General features: G+C 41.1%; 3 protein-coding genes across 10 annotated transcripts in view; 2 read left to right on the top strand and 1 right to left on the bottom strand.

Moving 5' to 3' along the window:
- Nucleotides 1–15058, bottom strand: part of lnpk (lunapark, ER junction formation factor) — a 52144-nt gene extending 37086 nt beyond the window's left edge. For 2 of the 5 annotated variants that reach the window (XM_020601623.1, XM_020601625.1), the window contains exons 1-3: nt 14896–14994; nt 14180–14241; nt 9857–9936 (exon numbers count right to left, since the gene is read on the bottom strand). In XM_020601623.1, coding sequence (XP_020457279.1) covers nt 9857–9874 — 18 coding nt within the window. In that variant the 5' untranslated portion in view covers nt 9875–9936; nt 14180–14241; nt 14896–14994. Of the gene's footprint in view, nt 1–9856; nt 9937–14179; nt 14242–14895 lie in introns of all 5 variants that reach the window. The other 3 variants (XM_020601624.1, XM_020601628.1, XM_020601627.1) reach the window with 3 other exon arrangements.
- LOC109961069 (homeobox protein Hox-D4b-like) lies at nt 9946–12592 on the top strand. Its single transcript, XM_020601635.1, has 2 exons — nt 9946–10459; nt 11085–12592. The coding sequence occupies exons 1-2, from the start codon at nt 10024–10026 to the stop codon at nt 11423–11425; spliced, it is 777 nt and encodes a 258-aa protein (XP_020457291.1). The 5' UTR covers nt 9946–10023; the 3' UTR covers nt 11426–12592.
- On the top strand, nt 14420–19915 carry mtx2 (metaxin 2). Of its 4 annotated transcripts, none has more exons than XM_020601630.1 (11): nt 14420–14619; nt 15843–15890; nt 15997–16043; nt 16665–16737; nt 17004–17080; nt 17275–17376; nt 17474–17512; nt 17591–17716; nt 17810–17886; nt 18452–19647; nt 19698–19915. In XM_020601630.1, exons 1-10 carry the CDS (start codon nt 14580–14582, stop codon nt 18609–18611), a joined length of 789 nt encoding a protein of 262 aa, XP_020457286.1. In that variant the 5' UTR covers nt 14420–14579; the 3' UTR covers nt 18612–19647; nt 19698–19915. The 4 variants fall into 4 exon arrangements, with proteins under 4 accessions (XP_020457286.1, XP_020457288.1, XP_020457289.1 ...); XM_020601632.1 differs by having other exon boundaries at nt 14422–14619; nt 17284–17376; XM_020601633.1 differs by lacking the exon at nt 14420–14619 and adding an exon at nt 15295–15395.
- The last annotated feature ends 1094 nt before the right edge of the window (nt 19916–21009 follow it).

Below are 21009 nucleotides of genomic sequence, written 5' to 3'. Positions count from 1 at the left end.
ATATCTGCTGCAAGGACTGTTTGTCAGAGTGCCGCCCTGAGCCTTTAGCAGAGCTCTGTGGTCATGAGACACACTTTACTAACATTTTGTTAAATACTCATGGATGTGAATTTGGCTATTTTCATGCATATGCAGGCGTTTCAGCCATCAACAAATTCTTATTACAAGAAGCAGCTTCACGCTTGTCCCTTGAACTGAAAAACAAAAAGAGCAGCTATGCTTCAATGCAAACAAAATATTTAGAAGTGAACATTTAGTGGGTTTTCTCTGTGAAGCATTTGCTCGAAACACTGTTTATATATAGATTCTTGCGTAAAAGAAACAGATCTTCTTGTCGTTCTCCATGAAATGTACTTGAACAGATGCACAGAACAGGACAGAAGGATTCCTTTCCTCAGTGGTTTTGTTTTCACTGACATTCTTTTTTTATGAGGGCAGCCTGAGTGTCAGCGGGACAAAGAGACCGAAAGACAGTATTTTCTCCCTTTTTGGATTTTACGTTTCCTTTTTTCCATGAGGGCAGCAGGCAGGGTGTGAGAGATAGAGAGAAACAAAGACAGTATTTCAGTGGTGCTGCTCAGCAGAGCTCAGGTGGCACTCAGTATTTACAGCCTACTGCAATGCGGCAGGGAATCTGTGCATGTGTGTGTGTGTGTCACTGTGTGGGAGAGGAACAAAGAGAGTGATGCAGAGAATGAGACAAACATCAAATTAAAGCCTGAGACACAAGACAGACAGACAGAAAGAAATACTTTCAAGGACTTTGTCATTCCCTGGTAGAAAGAACAAAATAAGAACCGAGTATATGGTAGTTTTCACTCTGTGGGCAAAAAGTAACATTTCTGACCTCTTTTAAGGACAAAGATGATGAGACAGAAAGACGGATAAAACTATATTTCCAGATGTTCTTGTGTCCTTTGTCAGTTCATTACTAAACCTGCAAATCTCTGCCCCTGCAGGATGCTGCAAAGACGTCCATCTCAGCTGGACATTTACAAAGAAGGAACCAACCTGCAGGTTTGTCCTGAGAGCCTGATTTCACAGTTTTGTATCAGATTGAACAGATTTATAACCAAAGTAATGCAAAATAATCCAGTATAAAATGTGAGACCTCGCTGTGGGACAGTGACCATCACTGTCTATCATGGCCTGCTTTGGTTTGTAGACATTCAGATTTACAAAGCATTTAACTGATAATATAATTAACTTTTTTTGGTTATCTGTTTATTTTTCAGAAATGAAGCAGTTGGTAATTATCATCTGATACAGGTAATAAAAAAATTATATTTGCAAAATGTATTTGATTGGAATCGTTTTAGTTTTCTCTCCTGACTTGAAGCTCGTTTTACTGAACAACCATTGTCTTTTAAATTGTGATAGTAAAATGTATCGTATTGGACTAAACAAGCAGGTTATACAATTGCATGTTGCATCAAATAGTACAATGCTTTGTGTCTGTTGATGGACTTTCATAGTTGTATCCTACAGTGTTTTAATTTTTATACCAAGACTGCTATAGTTATAATGAACCACCAGGGGGTGCTAACACTCAGGAAATACACTGATCCACTGTGCAGATGCTGCTGGAGAGGATTCAAAAAAGCAAATACCTCAATCAGAGCGTCACACTTCTCTAAATGTACTGCTCATTACAAGCATTATAAATGATTAGCGGTGTTTATCTGCTTTACCCGCATGATAATGCATATAGCCTCCTAAATGAAAACAACTTCAACAAATTCATCCCATTATCATAGTATTATAGATCTCCTTTGTTGCTGGAAGCTCCTAACAGAAATGGGGAGGCCGCGCCATCATCTTTGTCCATTATAACAATCTATTAAGTGAAGGAAAACAGACAGCCTGCATTGTGCACTGGCTTTACAGAGGCCAGAGCTGTCGCTGTCCTGACGGGTTGGAACACTAGATGGCGTTACAGACTAAATGTCCAGCTCTGGGACTTGACATCGTTTGGGGCTGATCGCGATCATCTCACCCCAGAGTTCTTTCAGCTTGGAGGTCTTGAGAATTCTCTCGTCCCAGCTACCGTGAACGCATCTCGAACCAAACGACTCTGTCCCCTCCGCTGTCCCGGGACATTTTCTCTTGGTCTAGACGTAATTTTGTGTTACAGCAGCTAGGAGGCATTATAGGCCAAGAAGCCAAGCCGAGGCGCAATAAATCAGGGATTCATGTGGGCTGCGGTTTTAAAACGGCTACGACACAATGTTAATTAAAGGACTAATTAAAGGAAAGATAAAGAAAACTCAATGCTCTGCATTGCAGTTGTTCGATAACATATCTGCTGTTTCGCAGCATTTGAAAACCTTTAAAATGACACGAATGAATCAAACCAAAAGAGGCCGTAGAATAATAAGTGTGCCTTCAGTAAATGCCAAACGTCCGTTCCTATCATTACTACTGTTATTACGCCTGTTAACATTAAGCACTTCGTATGCTTGTGCAGTATGTGGGCTGCGTTTCGGTTTAATGCATTGTTTTGACACTTGAATGTCCTGAGCAGACACCGAGCTGCTAAAGCAAGCAAAGCGGCGTCCAGTTTGACACACAACCACACACACACACAACCGCGGTGTGTTTTCACAGAGCCTGTTTATGGCTTTATTGCTCCCCATTTACGGAAATCAAAGCAGGAAACAAATGCCCCAAACAGCATTCCAGAAACATCCGGAAAAATGCAAACAGCGTTTAGTCTCAGCTTGCTGGAGGAAAGGAGTGCAGCGCAGACCACACAGGGTCTCAACTGGGTCTCAGCATGCAGACCCGAGGTTTTACGCACAGAGAAATTCATTATTACGCAGGAATGTTTCCTCTGTTCACAAATGTCTTACGAGAGTTCTCTAGAAAAGCGTGTTGTCCCCTGTGATTATAGTGACTAAAAAGCCACAATTTGATCAAACAAGCGAAGATTTTGATCAAAACGCCAAAAGAAACAAAAAGACAGAATCTCAGATTCAGAAATAAGTCAAAAATAAAACAGAAGACGGGAAAGGTGCACTGCAAACACTCAAAGTGTTGAAATTCATAGTTTTTTAATCTCCAACAACATAAAACCCCAGGGGTTAAAGGCTTTTTCCTTTAGCGCCATTATCGACTAAAGTAGCTCTCGTTGCAAGGCCTAATAATTTATGTATCCGCGTGGGAGCGGGGTAAAAAAAACTGAGCACGTGACGGTAATAAAGTGTGTTTTATTGCTGGCGGTTTGACAAGCCCCAAAATATAACTCGGAGAGAATAGCCGACAGGCGGCCAGATGGGATTGGTAGCCGATATTTGTCCGAAATCAACAGAATGCTCTTTGTGTCTCCGAGAGAAACAACACAGATGGTTGCAATGACGAGCTACGATCCGCGCCAACGGGATTTTACAGTAACACACGGTCGTGTTTTAACGCGAGATCACAGCAGAACAAGTAAGTGTGTGTTGTTTTCATATTTGGCACAGATATGAAGTTATGACTGCAGGGGATGGGGGCAGATAGAGCCACAGGGGTGGGGGAGCGCTCCCCAAAATAAAGCAGTGGTGGGGGGACCCCCCCACCCCCCAAGGTGGTACAGTGACTGAAGGGCTCCAGAAATCCACCTGTGGTCCAATATGTGCTCTAATGATCTCACCCATACTTTCCTGGACAGTTGGACATGAAATTCAGTGACTTTCATGTCGTTGATGTGGTGAAATTCCAGGCGTGTTTCAGGGGTAAAACCAGGTGCAGGCTCGCTTTAGATGGTTTTTCCTTTTTGTCTTGAGGCTGTCAAATCAATTAATAAATAGTAAAACTACTGCTATCAACACAATGCAGGAATAAACTCATCGGGGATTCGCGATGATCTATTTATTATTTTTTGCCATTTTAAAATCCTAAAATATGAACCAGTTTGTTTATTTTGACTAAAAAGCATCTTTTTTTTTTAATCAGACAACTTTCAAGGTTCGTGGAAATCTATTTGCTAAGGACTGTTCAGGTTTAATCCTGCGGTCTGCACTCACCACTCACCTTACAGACACGTGGATGTGACCAAATATCAAGTCATTATGATTCTGAGCGGAACTTTGCTTCTTTTTTTAGTTTTTGTAGGAACCTTATCACAAAACACACGCAACTTAGACCGAGGGCTGCTGTGGTCCTGAGGATGTGCGTGTGGGCACGTAAACACCGTTTGAATTACTGGGAGTTATGGTCTTGAGATGTTAAATGTTAAGTTCATGACGGTTTGATTTTAGTTAGACATCGGTCACATTCATCGTTCAAACAAGCTTTAAACTAATTTAATGTTCAGGTTTGTAGGACATTGTGGTGCAGGGACGTTCTACGTTAATTACAAGTGATATATATATTTATGTTGGTATAAAAAGGCAGCCTATTAAAACATCCAAATGGTTTTCAGTCCAGACTTTACCACAGCAGGCGGTTACTAATATTGTGGAGGGCTACAATTAGGCTGTTTAGTGGTTTCTAGAATTTATTAGTTAATAATCTACAATGTTTTGGAAACTGCACCAAATAAAGAAATAAATAACCAAAACAAATCGTTTTGCTTTAGAAAATTGCCCCTAACCCACGTTCATTATTTATTATAGTGCATTATGAAGATCGGTTTTTCTTAATAGGCCACATAACATTATTTGACGTTATATGATCTGATGTGTTCGTTCAGCCCTTTGAAAGAAGTTGGTCTTTTTTTGTTGTAACAAATTCTAAAACCCTTGAATCAGACGCACTGTGGTCGCTATTTGTGTTCTATGGATAAAGTGCTCAACGTCTCATCGACTAATTTACAGTCAGAATCTGTGGTTTCTCTTTATTCACACTGGTCAGTGCTGCAGTCCGAGACGTGCATGCGGTTCCCATGCAGGATAGAGGTCGCAGTTAATGTCTAAACCGGGTTAAAGCTACTCTCAGCTCGGCTTTGACCCGGCAGAGGGCCGGGGGCGGAGGGGTGAGCCTGCGGTCAGCCTGTCTAAGATGAAAAAGTGAAACGACCCCAGAAAGAAAAGCCACATCTGAATGGCTTTATATCACAGATCCAACTCAGGACCAGAGTCGACTTGATCTAAAAATGAAGGCATGAGGCTGTTTGCACTGGGCTTATGAGCTGTTTGTGCGTGGTCTGCATGCACATTACAAATAAAGTAAAAACGACGCCCATACAGCTGGAATGTCGAGAGACAATTTCTCCTGAATATAGGCTAAGTAGTTAGGAGCTGGCGGTAATCAATACTCCAGCCAATAGCTGGCTATACTGATTAAATCGGTGCTGCATCAGTGAAGGATGGAGGTAAAAATGAATTTCTGCTAAGCCCATTTGTTACAATGAAATCGATCGACTATATTTCATTAATGACCGCAGTCTTCTCACACGTTAACCCTTTGATTTCGGAGCAGCATTTGCCTTTGCACAACAATAATCTATCTGCAGAGACAGAGAGGGAGAAGCCCGTGGAACAATGGGCTGGCGACTCCCGCAGGCCGCGTGAACTCTGGATGGTCCCCAGCTCGGGCCCCTGCGTGGCCCTGTCCAGTTCCAGGACTAATGAAACGGTGAACCAGCGGTCAACGATTCTGATTGACCCTCGGACGACCTGACGGCAGCTAGGCTACATTCCCGAAGAAGAATGCTCTTTCAAAAACCGAAACATCGCTCCGTTGTTGGTGTTGCCTCTAAAAGGAGTCCGCCACAGTTCAGAGCCAGAGCCCTATTCAAAAGGTGTGAGCTAATGACTCCAGGACCAAACCTCTTTTTAGCAGAAGAATTTAGGTTAGATTAATTGTGAAAAATGAAAGTTTTAGGCCAACGTCCTTTATACTAACGGCATGGATTAATAGTCTTAAACTGAATGGATTTTTGACTGTTTGGTTGAATAATGAAGCTGCAGAAAGGTGCTCCAAACGCTGCAGCTTCATTATTCAACCAAACCAGTGTGAATGGTTACGAATCAGTGAAGCCCACTTTGACTCTCTTGTCTTTGCCTTTCCCAGTGTTTAATGTGAAACCAGACGTTTTGTTGTTCTTCTCACTCCATGAAAACTAAGCATTTTGATTAGGTTCAGAACAGAGTTTTCACCAGATGCAGGGGAATTTGGCCAATGTAAACAGTAAAACGTGTGTCTGCCAGAGCAGGAGACTGCTCATGGCAAGAAACAGAAGATCTTTGTGGAGTCTTCACCAAAACATGCACAACACTTCTTATGTTATTTGTTGCAAGTAAATGTCACCAATCTTCTTAATGATGCAGTGTGAATAAAGACAAGATGTGTGGGAATGGAAGACATAAGGGGAGCGTTGCCTTCAGTGGGGCAATAGAGCTGGACACAAAAAACCCCCCAAAGCATTATATTATCATTCATTTAATATGTACCCCAGAAAAACCAGTGCACAAAGAGATAATAACAATGTCTGTGCTATCAGTGATAACACCAGTGAAACCGTCTTTCATTGCTGATTGCCTGATAATAATGTAACTCCAACATCCCTGCATGTAATCTGTGATGCTGAACTAAAGCAGCATCTTAACAAGAAATGAACATTTGCCCTCAGAGCCATGTTCTGTCAAGCACCATGGACTTTAGTCCAATCTGTTTTAGTCACCATTCAAAAGCTGGTCACACTTACACTGACAGCTTGTTCACCAGCCACTTTGGCAAGTGAGCAACCATCATTTGGCAGATCTGTTCTAGCTGGGGAAACTGTGAAGTGCAGTGGCCTGTAAACCAGTTTAATTGTTATCAAATGTTTTAAACTACAAAATATAAATAAAAGACTTGATACACCTGTAAAATCTAATGCAATCAATACAGAACAGACAAAAATTCTACCTCTACAAAAACAATAAAGTGCAGTTTGGCCTGACGCTGACAGAGTAGTGAGCGAACTATGTTTATTGCTGAGATAGTAGTTTTCAGTGGCTTTGAACTCTGCTACATTAGTGACCCCACTTACAGGCACGAGGAGGGAAGAACAGCAACACACTTCTTTATAATACAGTCCAATACAACACCACCGCTAACTTCAACCTCAATAATAAACATATAGTTGAATTAATTGCTCTCAGAAAACGTCAGCAACATAGAGTCTTCAAAAATAACCAATATGTGCACGGTTGGAATGGATTGCATTAGATGTTATAGGTCTATAAAGTGACTACAATGTGTTCAGCGACACAGCTGTAAGTACTTAGCATCAAGGTAGAGCACTAATTAAAATGCTCCTGCAGTGATGTGCTAATGGTGTATTAGCACGTTCAAACATCAGTACGTGATTTCTGACATTTTGGTGCAGAGTAATTATTACTAACAAACAAGGCTCTAGGATGAGGTGGCTGCCACTGGTGGTAATGCTGCCGTTCATCAAATATTTTAATTTGATCTTCTTCTTTGGCCCTTCATGTGCCACACCATGTGCCGTTTGTGACGTCCCCTGCTGTAAGTCACGTTTCCCAACTCATTATATCTAGCTCTGCCACAGTGCACTGTTGAGGCTGATGATGGTTTTGCTTGCTTACAATACATATGCATCATAATTAATGTGGAATGCCCATAATGAGCTATTGATGTTAAGAAGCTACATGCTACAGCACCAGTAATAGTTTCAATAAATTATGCAATGACACTGATACATGGCGCTGAACAACAAGAACATGCACATCTTAAAAGTACCGTACCTACGTCTAAGCAGAGCAGAAATATAAATGCCTTCTATGAAAACAAACTCTCTGAGTGAGGGCACATGGGTGTAAATCTCTGTCAACAACAAAAAGAAGCCATCAGCAGCCAGCTGTGACGTGAACCTTTGCCTATATATACCCTGTAGAACCGAATGTGTGTGGAGCTGCCTCAGTCACAGATTGGGTTCTAGGGGAGTCTATGGGCGATGACTAACCATCTATCAAAACCCACGGGAGGGAATGAAAAAACGGACGACTCTTTACAGTGCATTTGCTTTGCCAAAGGTACACGCGCCTCTTCGATTCTCTCTCTGACAGTTCCACACTTTCTTACACCTCCAGCTCCAGGGGAAGTTAAGTTATATCATCCTTTTCTGATCACCTGACGGTCCAGGGTTGCTTGCACACTGAGTCACACGGCACATTATGCAGTTAAAGCAGTGGATCCAACTCCCTGTCTGCGCAGTTCGTCTTGTTTAAGTAATTTAAAAATTAAAAACAGCAGATTGATTTCATTGCACAGCTTAAACAGAAAAAAAGCCAAGAACAACAACAACACAAAACCTTGCTCTGGACACTGGTGTGTAAGTAAACCAGACCAAACTGTTATTTAAACCTAGTTGAATGCCTTACAGGGATGAAACATTTACAGCCCATTTCAAAGGCTGGAATAGGTTGTTTTTCTTTTATGAAACTATTTGTGCTCGGTAATTGATTTGGGAAAAAACTGTTGCTCTCAACTGGTGCCTTAACATCACTACTGAAGTTTTAATATAAGCTTTAAGTAGCTGAAAATCCTCCTGTGATGCAAATAAATACAGTAGTAAATAGCACTTCTCCATGGTGTGAGTGCCTGCTCAAGAATACTGCCCTAGAAGAGTTCCATTCTTTGTTTTTCTTGTTAAAAGTCTTTATGACAGAAAGAGAAAAGCTGTTTATACTGACAGCAAACGATTAGATTTATCCACTTTGCTAACTATCTGGTAGCTCTTCAGTGAGTCAGTATGAGCTCTTCTGAATAATGATTCATTAGATCAGACAAATTCAGCCCATATAATCTAGAGTTCACTTGCACTCTCTCAGCCATGCCGAAATCTTTAACCCCATTAAATTCTTCACATGAGCTTCTTTATTGCAGCAGCCAAGCAAAAGCATCTCTTCCTCTTTTTCTTATTATCACAGGCAGTATTAGGCAGAAGTAATACTATATGGGAGGGCTTATTAAGAGGTTCTGGCTGAGCACCAGAGTGCAGCTGAAGAAGAAATCCTAAAGGACATAACACGGATTTATGGTCTTCTCCTCGTGCAAAGATAATTTGTTAGAAGCTGACGTTTGAAGTGTAGCGTTTTTGAGAGAAACACATTTATAAAGCTTCTTCACACACGCAGTACAGGAAGTTGAAGCAGCCTTATTATAAATCTTTCTTTTCATGTGAGGGCTTAAAGCTCATGACCACTCATCTCTTTCACCTTTTTTGATTTTGCATCCAGTATAATTCACCATTTTTTAGCTCTGTCACAATTTTCTCTAGCATCATTTTTTAAGCCAAGCAATGCGTTTTGCCTCTTTTAGAAGCTGTTGGTGGTGAGCGGGACACCTCAAGCTGACCTCGGCCTAACAAAGCCAACTACTAGTCACTGTCTGGGAACCTTTTATCCCATTCTTTTATTGGAGGCCTTTCTGATCGGCCACATTTTGTTGTCCCTCTTTTGACTCACCACAAGGCCAAATATGGGCCCACCGTCCCCCAATATGGGCAAGATTAATTTTTCAGCTCTGGCCATCTGTGTGGGGGTAAAAGTCAGTCACCTAAAAGTCATAAATCTACAGTCCCTGCGTTTTCAATAGGGGCTGTGACTGGGAGGGGGTGGGGAGTGGGCAGATGGACTGACAAGGTTAGATAGATAGATAGATAGATAGATAGATAGATGGATAGATGGATAGATAGATGGATAGATAGATAGATAGATACATAGATTTTAGTCATCATTTCTCATTTCATTAGGCTAAACGCCAACATGTCAGCAGCTCATTGGATCCATATAATTATTTTTTAAGTCCCCAAACATCTATTCTTAACCATTTCCCCCCTGCAGCAAATCTTCATTAGTCCTATAGCCTAATGAACATGTCCCCCCTTCAAATTATCCCATTACGTCTGACATAAACAAACCGGAATGTCGCCTCTCATTGGCTGGCGGCAGGGTCACGTGGTCCGAGCGACCGTCCGTCTATTTGACAGCCGCAGGATGGCTTGATGCCAGAGGGGGAAAAAGAGACAGAGAGAGGGGAGAGAAAGAAAAATTAGTATTCTCCTACTAGCCTCGCTATAAATCAATCATGGAATCCTACGTGGTGAGCTGTAAATATGCTGAGCCGCAGTTCCCGCCTTGTGAAGAAGATTACAGTAATTTTAGTGACCAAGGGGGGTATTACAACAACCCCCAGGACAGTGGTAGTTATGGAGGGGGCTACCAGCCCATGCAGCCCCCTCCGGCTCCATACACACCACAACAAACCGGCTATCAACACTCTTTGCAGGGGCATCACCGGGGAGATGGAGAAGATCAGTCGCAGCAGCAGAGTGAATCCTTCCCCCGCTACACAGAGACAGACGCCCTCGGTAAGGAGAGGTTCTCCATGGGTGACCTGCAGTGCCAGGCCTGGATGACCTGCGGAAAGCCCGCTCAGGTGCAGAGGAAAACGGCCTGCCAAGGCAAAGACAAGCCGCCCATTGTTGTCTACCCGTGGATGAAGAAAGTGCACGTAGCTCATGGTGAGATGGCATTAAGATTTACATCTTTATCTGCAGGCTAGCTACTGGACACTCTCCATTTCATTTCTGCATCATTCCAGTTCGTCCACTTCTTTCCTTTAAGGTTTTGCTGCCAGTTTTCTGTCTGTCTTTCTTTCCATTTGTGAGCACCGCTTTTTGTTGTTGAGTTATTTACGAGCTCAGTGAGAGTCAGGGAGAATTACAACCCCTATAAAGTTTTATGGTCCTGTCACACTGTGTGTGTGTGTGTGTGTGCGCGCAAGACAGAGAGAGGGTGGGGGGAACTGTGTCGTGGGCCTATTTAGTGTGCAACGCTGCAGCTGAACAAAAAGCTGCAAATTAAACGTAAAAATAGTTTCTTGGATCATTTCCCAGTCAAGCACCAATGACCAATGAAAAAAACACCACGTGATAATAAGTGCAATAATATTTATAGTAAATTTGAAAATAATACATTTTAGATCAATTCTGTTTCTTTTATAGGTCAATGTATGCTGTTCTATAGGCTACACTTAAAATAATGAAACTATTATTAATAATTGAAATAAAATTGGTAAAATAAAAGTCGAGAATTAAATAAATACATTTAATTCTCTCTTTTTCTCTTTCCAATTTATTTCCTCAGTAAATCCGAACCACGTGGGCCCGGAGCCGAAGCGGTTGCGCACGGCCTACACGCGCCAGCAGGTCCTGGAGCTCGAGAAGGAGTTCCACTTCAGCCGGTACCTCACGCGCCGTCGCCGGGTCGAGGTGGCGCACGCTCTCTCTCTGTCAGAGCGACAGGTAAAGGTGTGGTTCCAGAACCGGCGCATGCGCTGGAAGAAGGACAACAAGCTGCCCAACACCAAAGGACGGAGCAAAAACAAGAAAGCAACGGACAACAACAACAACAACAACAACAACAACAGCAACAACAACAGCAGCAGCTGCAGCAGCGATAGTAATGCCAAGGCGGTGATAGACTAACTGAAAACCTGATGGTACGAGCAGAGTTTGGCTTCAGAGGCAGCCATGTTAGCACCTTCAATCTCCACAGCTGCAGCCCTGAAACTATTTTAAATCGCTTAAAAATTAGGCCATCATGGGTTTTTATAAAACTGCTCACGTATTAGCCTCATATTTAAATTGCTTTCAAATTTTGCTGTTGTGCAGAGCCTCCAAATTTAGTCTGATATTAATCAAAGTCTGAGTTAACGATTATCCATTGACTAATTGTCTATAAAATGACAGAAATTAGGCTAATGAACAACGTCCATCTTGAGGCGAGGTCTTCTGATTTCATGTTTTGTCCAACCAACTGTCTAAACCCCAAATATATCCCGTTTAATGGCTTTAATATGCTAATCGTTGCACCTCTACATATGTAGATTTTATGGTGTCAAACTGGTCTGCCACCTTTTCTGGTGTAATTAGGAAATTGTTTCATGTTCAAACATCTGAAGAGGTGCTAAAGCACGGGCACTGGTTGCAGTCTTGCCAAACTGGTGCACAAGAGGAGACTGTGTTTTGGAGAAAACAGGGTTTTATTTCTACAGGGTAAACATATACAGGGTTTTAGCTACATTAAATATGGAGTAGCCTAACTTATAAATATGCACGTTACCAAAATGTTTCCACAAACTGGCGCTTAAAGGGCAAAAACAATAAACACTAAATTACTCGGCGGCTGACCTGCAGAATGGTTGGACAAATAATTTTTGAGCTTTTATTTTGTACATAGACAAGCATCCAAAAACAATGATTATTTAGTAGGATAAGTAGCCATATCGTGCAGGTTTTAAAATATCTTCAAAAGGTGAATATACCTTTCAATAATTTAGGGGGGAAGTCATACAGTTGTTCGCACGGGAATGAATGAATAAATAAATTGTCATCGTGGAGGTACAGGCTTGAATGCAGGACACAGACTGTAAATCCATACTTTCTCAGGGTTACGGGGTTTTAACGAAAAAAAAAACTTTCTAAAACTTTTTTTTGTTTGACTCAGCACCAAGAGGTTTGATATGATCCTCTCTGGAGCAGAATGAAGTTGCATTCTCAAAGAATATGTTCTCTTTTATTCCAGTTTTATATGCTATTGATTTGTATTATAGCCGACGCAGTACTTATTTTTATTTGTATCACTTAGAAATATATTTTAATCTTTGTAACAAGCAGCGTCTCTCTTCTTTTGTATGTGCTCATGTTTGGAAAAAAAAAGAAACACTCATTGTGTAAAAATTTTATATGTGGAAGTGTTTTGATAAAAATTAAAATTGTTTCAAATGCCGAAAGTGAAATTTCTCCCCCCCCGCACACACACACACAGACACACAATCTCTGCATTTTCAGACGGCAGTTAACCGAAGGATAGATTAATTTTTCGGTGTTGGAGCGTGACTGGATGTTGAGATATGATCAGCGAAAGTAACGTAAAATTAATCTAAGCGTGGTTTATGAACGAAAGACGAGTTCATAATCTTCATTTTTGGTCCAAACAAATGAAACTGATACAATAATCTGTCAATATAAATCGTAACATAACTTTAATAGGGTGATCCTCTGTTCCATACACGATCTTTGTCACAGTTATATTTAACGGAGGGTCAAGCCACTTGATCTGAGCCAAGATAAATGTCTCGTGGTGTCTCAACTGAGATGTTTTGTAAATGTGATGATTTTCTCCGGTGGGGGGGCTTCAAATGTGCTAGAAATTATTCCGCAGACAAACGGTGATCCTTGACTTTTAACCATTAGAGCGATCGTTTGCTTCACTGCTGCCTCCAAAACAGACAGCCTCAAGGACCCAGTGCTTGAGGAAGCTTGCTCAAAATTGTACAGAAAAGCTTTAGTTTATTCGAGTCGCTGAACATGTTAAACTATGACAGCAGACTTTAATGTTGCCTGAAATGTCAGTCATCTTTGGTAAGAACACGGTAGACATCGCTGCCTGCATTACACACGAACTATCAACTCTCCGTAGCTCAAAATTCATTCTTAGCCATTCCAAAGATCTTATACAGGGTCTTAGGACATCTGTGCGCTTTTTACGCGCCGTTTACGCACAGCGCACATGGTGGACACGGGCCATTTTAGTTGCTGGTTCTCTCTTGGTGCGCGCATTTGAATGTGTTTGGTCAGATGTAAGGGAAATGAGCGCTGAGAGCCATTAATTGGTGGCTTCCGGCCGAGACGCGGTTAAAGGTGCAGGAAAGGCACATGATGGAGGTCCACAACAGGGGTGACCGGTCAGGCCAACAAATGTCGCATGTAATGCTCTGAATGCCTGCAATTTTAGACGATATCCAAAGAGAACTTAATTGGGGCTGCTTCGCTCTATTGTGGCAAAGCGCTCACAGTAAACCATGCACAATGTCAAAGTATAAATCTGGAATTTAATATGGGTGTACGGTCCCATTCTGTGAACATACGTGACAGACATGGATAGTGCATGCTTCTAAGTATAGCCTACACACATTAAAAATATACCTGCATATACTAATGGGTGACATTTTACTTAAATTTAAATAGGCAAAAATATTAGTCTATTAATAAACTTGAACAGTGCCTACAAGATTGTCAGTGTGAAAAACATGCTATATTTCTTCTTATGAATGTCGTTTGAACTAAACAGCCTACAAACGCTGCCTTTATAATGTACAATAAAAACATTGCATATTTTATATTCCCGGCGTTGTTTGCACTCGGTGGGCGTTATGCATGTGTAGCAAACAAACCTACCTTTCTGCAATGAATATTGTGAAGCAAGGACTCCCCCGAGTGGTCGCACTAAACACTGCAGCCTGAAAGTAGAAATCAAATAAAACTTTGCTGTAAAAACTCTAAAATTCCAGACGTATGTCAGATCACTGTGACACATTCTCAAGGAAATATCTTTGAATCGTCAATCAGCCTTCTGTATAAGCAACATGTGTGATGCATACGATTATTAGATGGACATTGAGTTAGAGTGCCGTGGACGCTGACAGACCGGAACGAAAAATGGGAGTTACGTTTACTCCGTCGGAGAATAATTGCGGGCGGACCCGTCGGTCACAGCAGAACTTGTCCTTAGACAGTGGAATTGACCTATTCTCCTTTTATAAATATTACTTAACAGTTAGGATAATATAACACAACTATGTCTCTTGCTGCAGAGGCTTTCGTATCACAGATGGCAGGTAACGTGTTGGCTTTGCCCAGTATTGCTATTAATGTTTATTTAGCTCATTTTAGCCGGCTAGCTAACATTGGCTAAGGTTGACAACATGTCCTTACATCATTGGTTTATTACATATAAGTGACCACTGTCGTTTAAGAAGGCAGGGCTTTTCAATTATAACTTTAACAACGAATGTTCTTGCCCTGGGCCACCTGTTTATGTCTTTGGGGGAGCTTGTTTGGCCTAGCTCTGATACAGGACTGTCACAATAGCATTAATGTTAAAAAATACCAACCGAATGGAGAACAATTATGTAAAGCAGGAACAGTTCAGGACGATTCACGTTAATGACAGGCTGTGTGTCGACTTACAAAAGCACGACTGGTTCTAGAAAAATGCGAAACTACATCCAACAACCAACCTAACAGCCCAGATGGCTAATGTTAATGTCGTCTTTCTCGTGTCTACCCGTGTGTGACTTGCAGTTTTTCTACATAACTTTTCTCACGACTGCTACTAGTGGCCTGAAACGGTATTTCAACAATAATAATAATGTGTAACCGTACGCGGTTGTAATATAATTTTCAGCCATTACGGGCAGTAGTGAGCGCTGGGATACTGATCAGCACTTCATTTAATGAGAGAAGAAAAAGCTGTGCCATTTTAAAATTTACACGGGTCCATTGAATTTTTTTTTGTAAATCACCTGCACTCCAACATAATAATTAATTATTTTTTTTTTTGTTATTGTACCTACGCCTGTCAGCGTGAATCTCCCGGAAATGTTGCTGACAGGTTAGTCTGTTTTCGGAATGGTTCGTTTATTCGGTAATTGTCCGGTAAGCAATTTATTTAACCCTAAAAATCAGAAGTTCGCCTTCATCACGTCTAAAGTAAACGCGAGGATACACAGCAGTGTGCGGGTCTCCTTTAGCGCACAGTTACATTAACTGATAAGGAATTGTTGCATGGTAAACTCTCTAAATTGCCCGTAGGAGTGCTTGTGTGTGTGCGTGGTTGTTCGTCTGTGTGTTGGCCCTGCGATGGGCTGGCGACCTGTCCAGGGTGTACCCTGCCTTTCGCCCGTAGCTGGCTGGGATTGGCTCCAGCCCCCCGTGACCCCGTTTGGGACTAAGCGGTTTGGAAACTGGTTGGTTGGTTAAACTGGGGAAATGTTATTTATTGAATTCGTGATTGTAAAAAGCTAACTTGTCACTTTATACCTTTGTATCTCACTGACAGCTGCTGAGCCTTGGCCTGAAAATGCAACCTTGTACCAACCACTGACAGGTAAGTCTCTTTTTTTATTATTTCTTTTTTTTTTAGTGAAGGAACAAGATCTGTCACTACAGAAATGAGTCTGTTAAATGTAGTTGCTTGCATGTTGTCTTTACAGAGGATCAGATCCTGCTGTCAGACTGCGCCTCATCTCTGGCTGTTCAGGTTGAGTTCTGTTTGTGTGTGTTCTCAGCAGATATGAACATTTATGGTACTGTGCAAAAGAGTTTTTAGCACTAAAAATAAAGTGGGAATGTTTTCAAAAACAATGCCTTGAGTATTTTTTGTTATGAATTAAGTTTATACAAGGTCCAATAAACAGAATACCCTAAGTCAAATCAGCGGTGTGACCAGCATTTAAAATGGCACTCGTTGTCCTTTGTATGCCTGCATGCAGTTTTCCCAGGCACTCAGCAGTTTGATTGTACCAAGCTTCTTGGAGAACTGACCAAAGTCCTTTTGTGTCCTTCTACATGTAATCTCAGACTAAGATGGGGAGTCTGTGGGGGCAAGTTCATTTTTTTGCAGGACTTCTTGTTCTTCTTGTCACTAAGAGAGTTATTTCTGGCTCTGGCTGTGTTTGGGGTTGTCATTGTCATGTATTGGAATGAATCTGGAAGCAATCAGGCACCTCCCTGAGAATCTACACATTTAAAGTACATACAATTTTGCCATCATCTAAAGGATGACTGCTGGATGGATCATCAGCATTACCATCGTTTTTTCTTTTGTTGATTGAGTTTCCTCTGAATAGTTCCAGCACTATCTTATTTCTCTCATGTGCAGGCCTATCTCAGGATGTGTGGTCTACCTGTGCAGGTGGTGTCCAGAGCAAATGCTGAATACATGTCACCTTCTGGTCAGTACAGATTCTGCTGCAGTTTAAGACATCTCTTGTTCAAAAGTGTTCAGCTAATCAGTTTGTTTGTTTTTATTGAGCATTCAGTGTTATAAGTTTTACATTATGTCGACATGGCCTGACCCAGATTGTTTGCAGGTTTGACTTTAGGTTCTGGGACCTTCTTATGGATGATCTCTTGGCCTTTTGTGGTTTGTGATTATAGGCATTTCAAAAGTGACTGTAATGATTTCTGATGAAGTACCTTTTTGTGCGTCTGTGTGTAGGTAAGATTCCCTTTATCCATGTAGGGAACCAGGTAGTGTCAGAACTTGGGCCAATTGTCCAGTTTACCAAAGCTAAGGTGAGTAACACATGAAGTGATGTTTCAGTTCTTATTTAACTTGTTACTGCCTGCTTATTGTTCAAAGATGTGTTAATAAATGTAGTATTGTTACTCATTTGATGACTTGTGGTCTGTGAGTGTGTTTATTTTTGAGGGAAAACCGAATTCACCCAAGATGAGGGGCAAAGTAATTTTCTCTCTTTGTGTTTTTGGGTTTTGAGGGTCACTCTTTGAGTGATGGCTTAGATGATGTTCAGCGAGCTGAAATGAAAGCATACATGGAGCTGGTCAACAATATGCTGCTTACTGCTGAGGTACACACACTGCCACTGACTGAAAACTAGTTAGACACAGTTATTATCAATGTTTATGGCTCAAACCTCTCATTCAAGCCTCCTGTCCTCTCCACAGTTGTATATCCAGTGGTGTGATGATGCTACAGCTGCAGAGGTGTGTCTTCAGATAAAAATAGAAGATTTGGCTGCGGTTATTCTTTAATTCTTCATCATACATATGTGTTTTGTGTAGATTTCTCGTCCCAGATACAGCAGTCCATACTCATGGCCTCTCAGTAACATCCTCGCTTATCAGAAGCAGTGGGAGGTTCGCAGGAAGATGAACGCCATCGGCTGGGGAGGAAAAACCCTGGAGCAGGTTAAAAACCACCAATCAAATGAATGTCTTGCAAAATGATGACACGGATTGAGAAAAAAAAAAACATAACAAAATGCCATCCTTGTGTTTCAGGTTTATGAAGATGTGAGTCAGTGCTGTCAGGCTCTTTCTCAGAGGCTGGGAACTCAACCATACTTCTTTAATAAACAGTATGTAATGTGTCTCCTTGACTGATGCCCGTCTAGTCTGTTTTGTTTTTCTGTCTGTTGTTGCAGATGAAAGTACAAACAGAATACTTCATTTTTCAGTGGCTTGCAGACTGTGCTCTCTCTGAGGTCCAAGCTAAAGGAGAACTAGTGTTTGGACAACTTGTGACATTTCCTGTTTAGCACCACCTTGTGGTGTAATGCTATAATTACCTGAAAGAACTTCTTTTTGTGCTTACTATGAAGATTTACAATGTATTAATGCCTTTAAACAGATGATTAAAACTGCAGCTGATGTCTGTAATATTGATTTCTTCAGTTCAGATTTCTCAGTTAAACCTGTGTAGAAGCAGAGGAGACTCAGTGTCAATATGGTGCATCACTAGTACAGGTTCCAACTGCATGGGAAGTTTTTGGAATATAATTAATGATCATTATGACTGAAAAACCTTGGTCACTGACACTATATGCATTATAACATCTTAAAAATAAATTGCACTTAGAAGTTACTAATTGAAGAATAGCATCCTTACCTTCTACTGTTGTCATGTGTCTGTGTGTGTTGTAGGCCTACAGAGTTGGATGCTTTGGTATTTGGTCACCTCTTCACTATTCTGACAACCAGACTGACCAACAGTGAGCTGGCAGAGAGGATCAAGAGCTACAGCAACCTGCTATCCTTCTGCAAGCGCATTGAACAAACCTACTTTGAAGATAAGAGCTCATGAAGGACTGAAAATAGTCTCTGCCCTCTCTTACTATACATTCTGTCTCTCATTCCTTCACTGTAGCACTGTGAGATGTGTGCCCATTCTCCATTCTTTTCTTTTTGATTCTGCTTGTAAATTGTTGCATGCTGCTAGAAGTCAAGATGAGCCAGTTTTTTTTTGTTTTTTTTAGCAAAATATGATTAAATAAACCAATTTCCTAGGAAAAATTATGAGAATATGAGAACACATTTGCTAGTCAGTCTGATCTGGGTGGATGTTTCCTGAGAAACAAGCATACTTATTTATTCACACTGTGCTTTTCCATCTCTTGCACTCTGTTCTAGTAGAATGGTCTCTACCTTTTCATATATTACAGTCCATTTACAAATGCCCTCAGAGAGGCAGGTATGGATTTGTCACAGCTGTTTGACATGGCTGAATTTTAGAAGGCTGCACTGCACTTGAACTGGGGTTGAGGTTAAATGGCCTCCTGGTTTTTCCCCTCCATGAACTGTAGAAGCTGGTAAGAATGTGAAAGTAATGTGAAAGTGTTGGTGTACCCTGTAAATCCAGAGCTTACATTTCTTCTGTACAAACATAGAAAGGTATGACCATGATGACGAAAAGGATTTGGTGTTTCCTTAGTTTTTCCATTGTTTTCTTTGAGAGAACGGAAAGTACCTACAAAAATCATTCACTCATTGTGTTCAACTTGTAATTTTTTGTCCTTCCTCTGTGCATATAGAAGGAGGTCAAAATATTAAAACCATCTCTGAAAATAATTCAGCCAAGTATTACACCACACACCCATGGTTGTGTGTGTCTCTGCCTCCAGGTCTCAGACAAGCTCAGTGGTAATGACTGACCATCTCTGATTGCCCTCCAGTTGAGCAGTTAGCACGTCTGTCTTCCAGGTTTCCTGTGAGGTCAGAGTTTGACCTTTGAACCTGTGAGACATGACATCATGAGTAATGACCTTTAACAACCAAACACGTCTCAGTTAGAGGTCAGAAGCTGGACAGCAGACACAAAGAGGAAACAGGAAGACTGATAGGTACATCTGACTAAAGAGGAAGAGAGAGAAATAAACAGGAAGACAGATAGGTACATCTGACTAAAGAGGAAGAGTCAAGTCAGATTTTATTTATATAACCCAGTATCGCTGTCTGTAGACCCTCACATCAGGAAGGAAAAACTCCACAAGAAAAAAAACATTAATGGAGTTTGAAAATGGAAGAAAACCCCACAAAGAGCAACAAAGTATTGATCTTTCTTCCTTAGCCATATGTGTAGTTTCAGACCACATGACCTGGAGTCTCAGATCACCAGGAGCCCTATAATTTGTACAGTAAAATATACCCTAAAAACACTTTTAAACAGGTATAGCTCATTGACATTAACAACCTCTTTTTTTAAGAGGAACATGGCCAAGGTGGCAGGTATCAAACAGGGCAATGCAACATCAAACAAACAATAGGCTACTAAAAACCAGGCAACAATGACTGAAGGCTTAAATGGAGGTTACAAAGATCAGGAGGTTACAAAACTGTTCAAAAGACTGAAATGAGCTGACAACCAATAAAGAAGTAATTGTCTTATTAAAAACATGCTCGAGCAATTTACACCACATTTCTGTGTTCTGGTGTTAATTTCTTGAGAGTCACAGAGTCGGGGTTTCCCTCTAGAGACCCCATTTTACCCTGAACAGTCCATAGAAATGTCTGCAGCCACAGCATTCTACCCTCCTCAGGGCTGTGGCTTTCCTGTGTGCAGCTGTAGACCCTGTTACAGCCCACCATGATTTGTAACTTATCTATTTTTTAACAAAGGTTAGGGTTAATCTGGCTTTCAACCAGAGTCAATGTGAGACAGCGAGTATGAAGCACTTGAATTAACTACAAATGTGTTCATGCTTTTTATCTCAACTAAGGGATGTTGAGGGCAACACCTCCGTTATTATCTTCAGGCCTTGTCATGTAGAAACACCCTCACCACCCACCTATATTATTTCAGCATGTTGAATTTTACTAAACACATTTATCAGATTAAGACAAACCTATTTATACATAAAACGTGCAGAAAGTGGGAGGATCGAGGAGTCAGAAGTTCATAATTGCTCAGATGTCCCATGGGTTCATTTCTGTGTATTTTCTCATTAATCAAATTATTTTCATAACCTTTACTTAAAAAAAAAAATTGCATTGACTAATTTTTGAGCACAGACTAATTCTGATCAAACTGTAATGGAAGGTGTCTTCCAGGAGGGGGCAGTATGGGGATAGAAAAGGATTTTGCAGAGACCTGTGGGTTTAGTGGTCATGATTATGGCAAAGCTGTAAGAAACTTAAACAAAGGAACAAAATGAAAATTTGTTTTATTTGTTGTTGTTGTGCAGTTTTGGACACATTTCATCTGA

The sequence above is a fragment of the Monopterus albus genome, unplaced genomic scaffold, assembly GCF_001952655.1.
Source record: "Monopterus albus unplaced genomic scaffold, M_albus_1.0 scaffold52.1, whole genome shotgun sequence".
Classification (NCBI taxonomy): Eukaryota; Metazoa; Chordata; class Actinopteri; order Synbranchiformes; family Synbranchidae; genus Monopterus; species Monopterus albus.
The sequence above is the reverse complement of the archived record's forward strand: the minus strand, read 5'-3'. Positions and strand labels throughout refer to the sequence as shown.

What these genes read in the sequence shown, in the direction of transcription:
- LOC109961069 (XM_020601635.1), top strand. Translation starts at nt 10,024, where the DNA reads ATGGAATCCTACGTGGTGAGCTGTAAATATGCTGAGCCGCAGTTCCCG. An exon ending in GAAAGTGCACGTAGCTCATG is followed by an intron (nt 10,460 to 11,084) that starts GTGAGATGGCAT and finishes TTATTTCCTCAG; the next exon opens with TAAATCCGAACCACGTGGGC.
- mtx2 (XM_020601630.1), top strand. Translation starts at nt 14,580, where the DNA reads ATGTCTCTTGCTGCAGAGGCTTTCGTATCACAGATGGCAG. An exon ending in TTTCGTATCACAGATGGCAG is followed by an intron (nt 14,620 to 15,842) that starts GTAACGTGTTGG and finishes TCTCACTGACAG; the next exon opens with CTGCTGAGCCTTGGCCTGAA. An exon ending in TGAATACATGTCACCTTCTG is followed by an intron (nt 16,738 to 17,003) that starts GTCAGTACAGAT and finishes GTCTGTGTGTAG; the next exon opens with GTAAGATTCCCTTTATCCAT.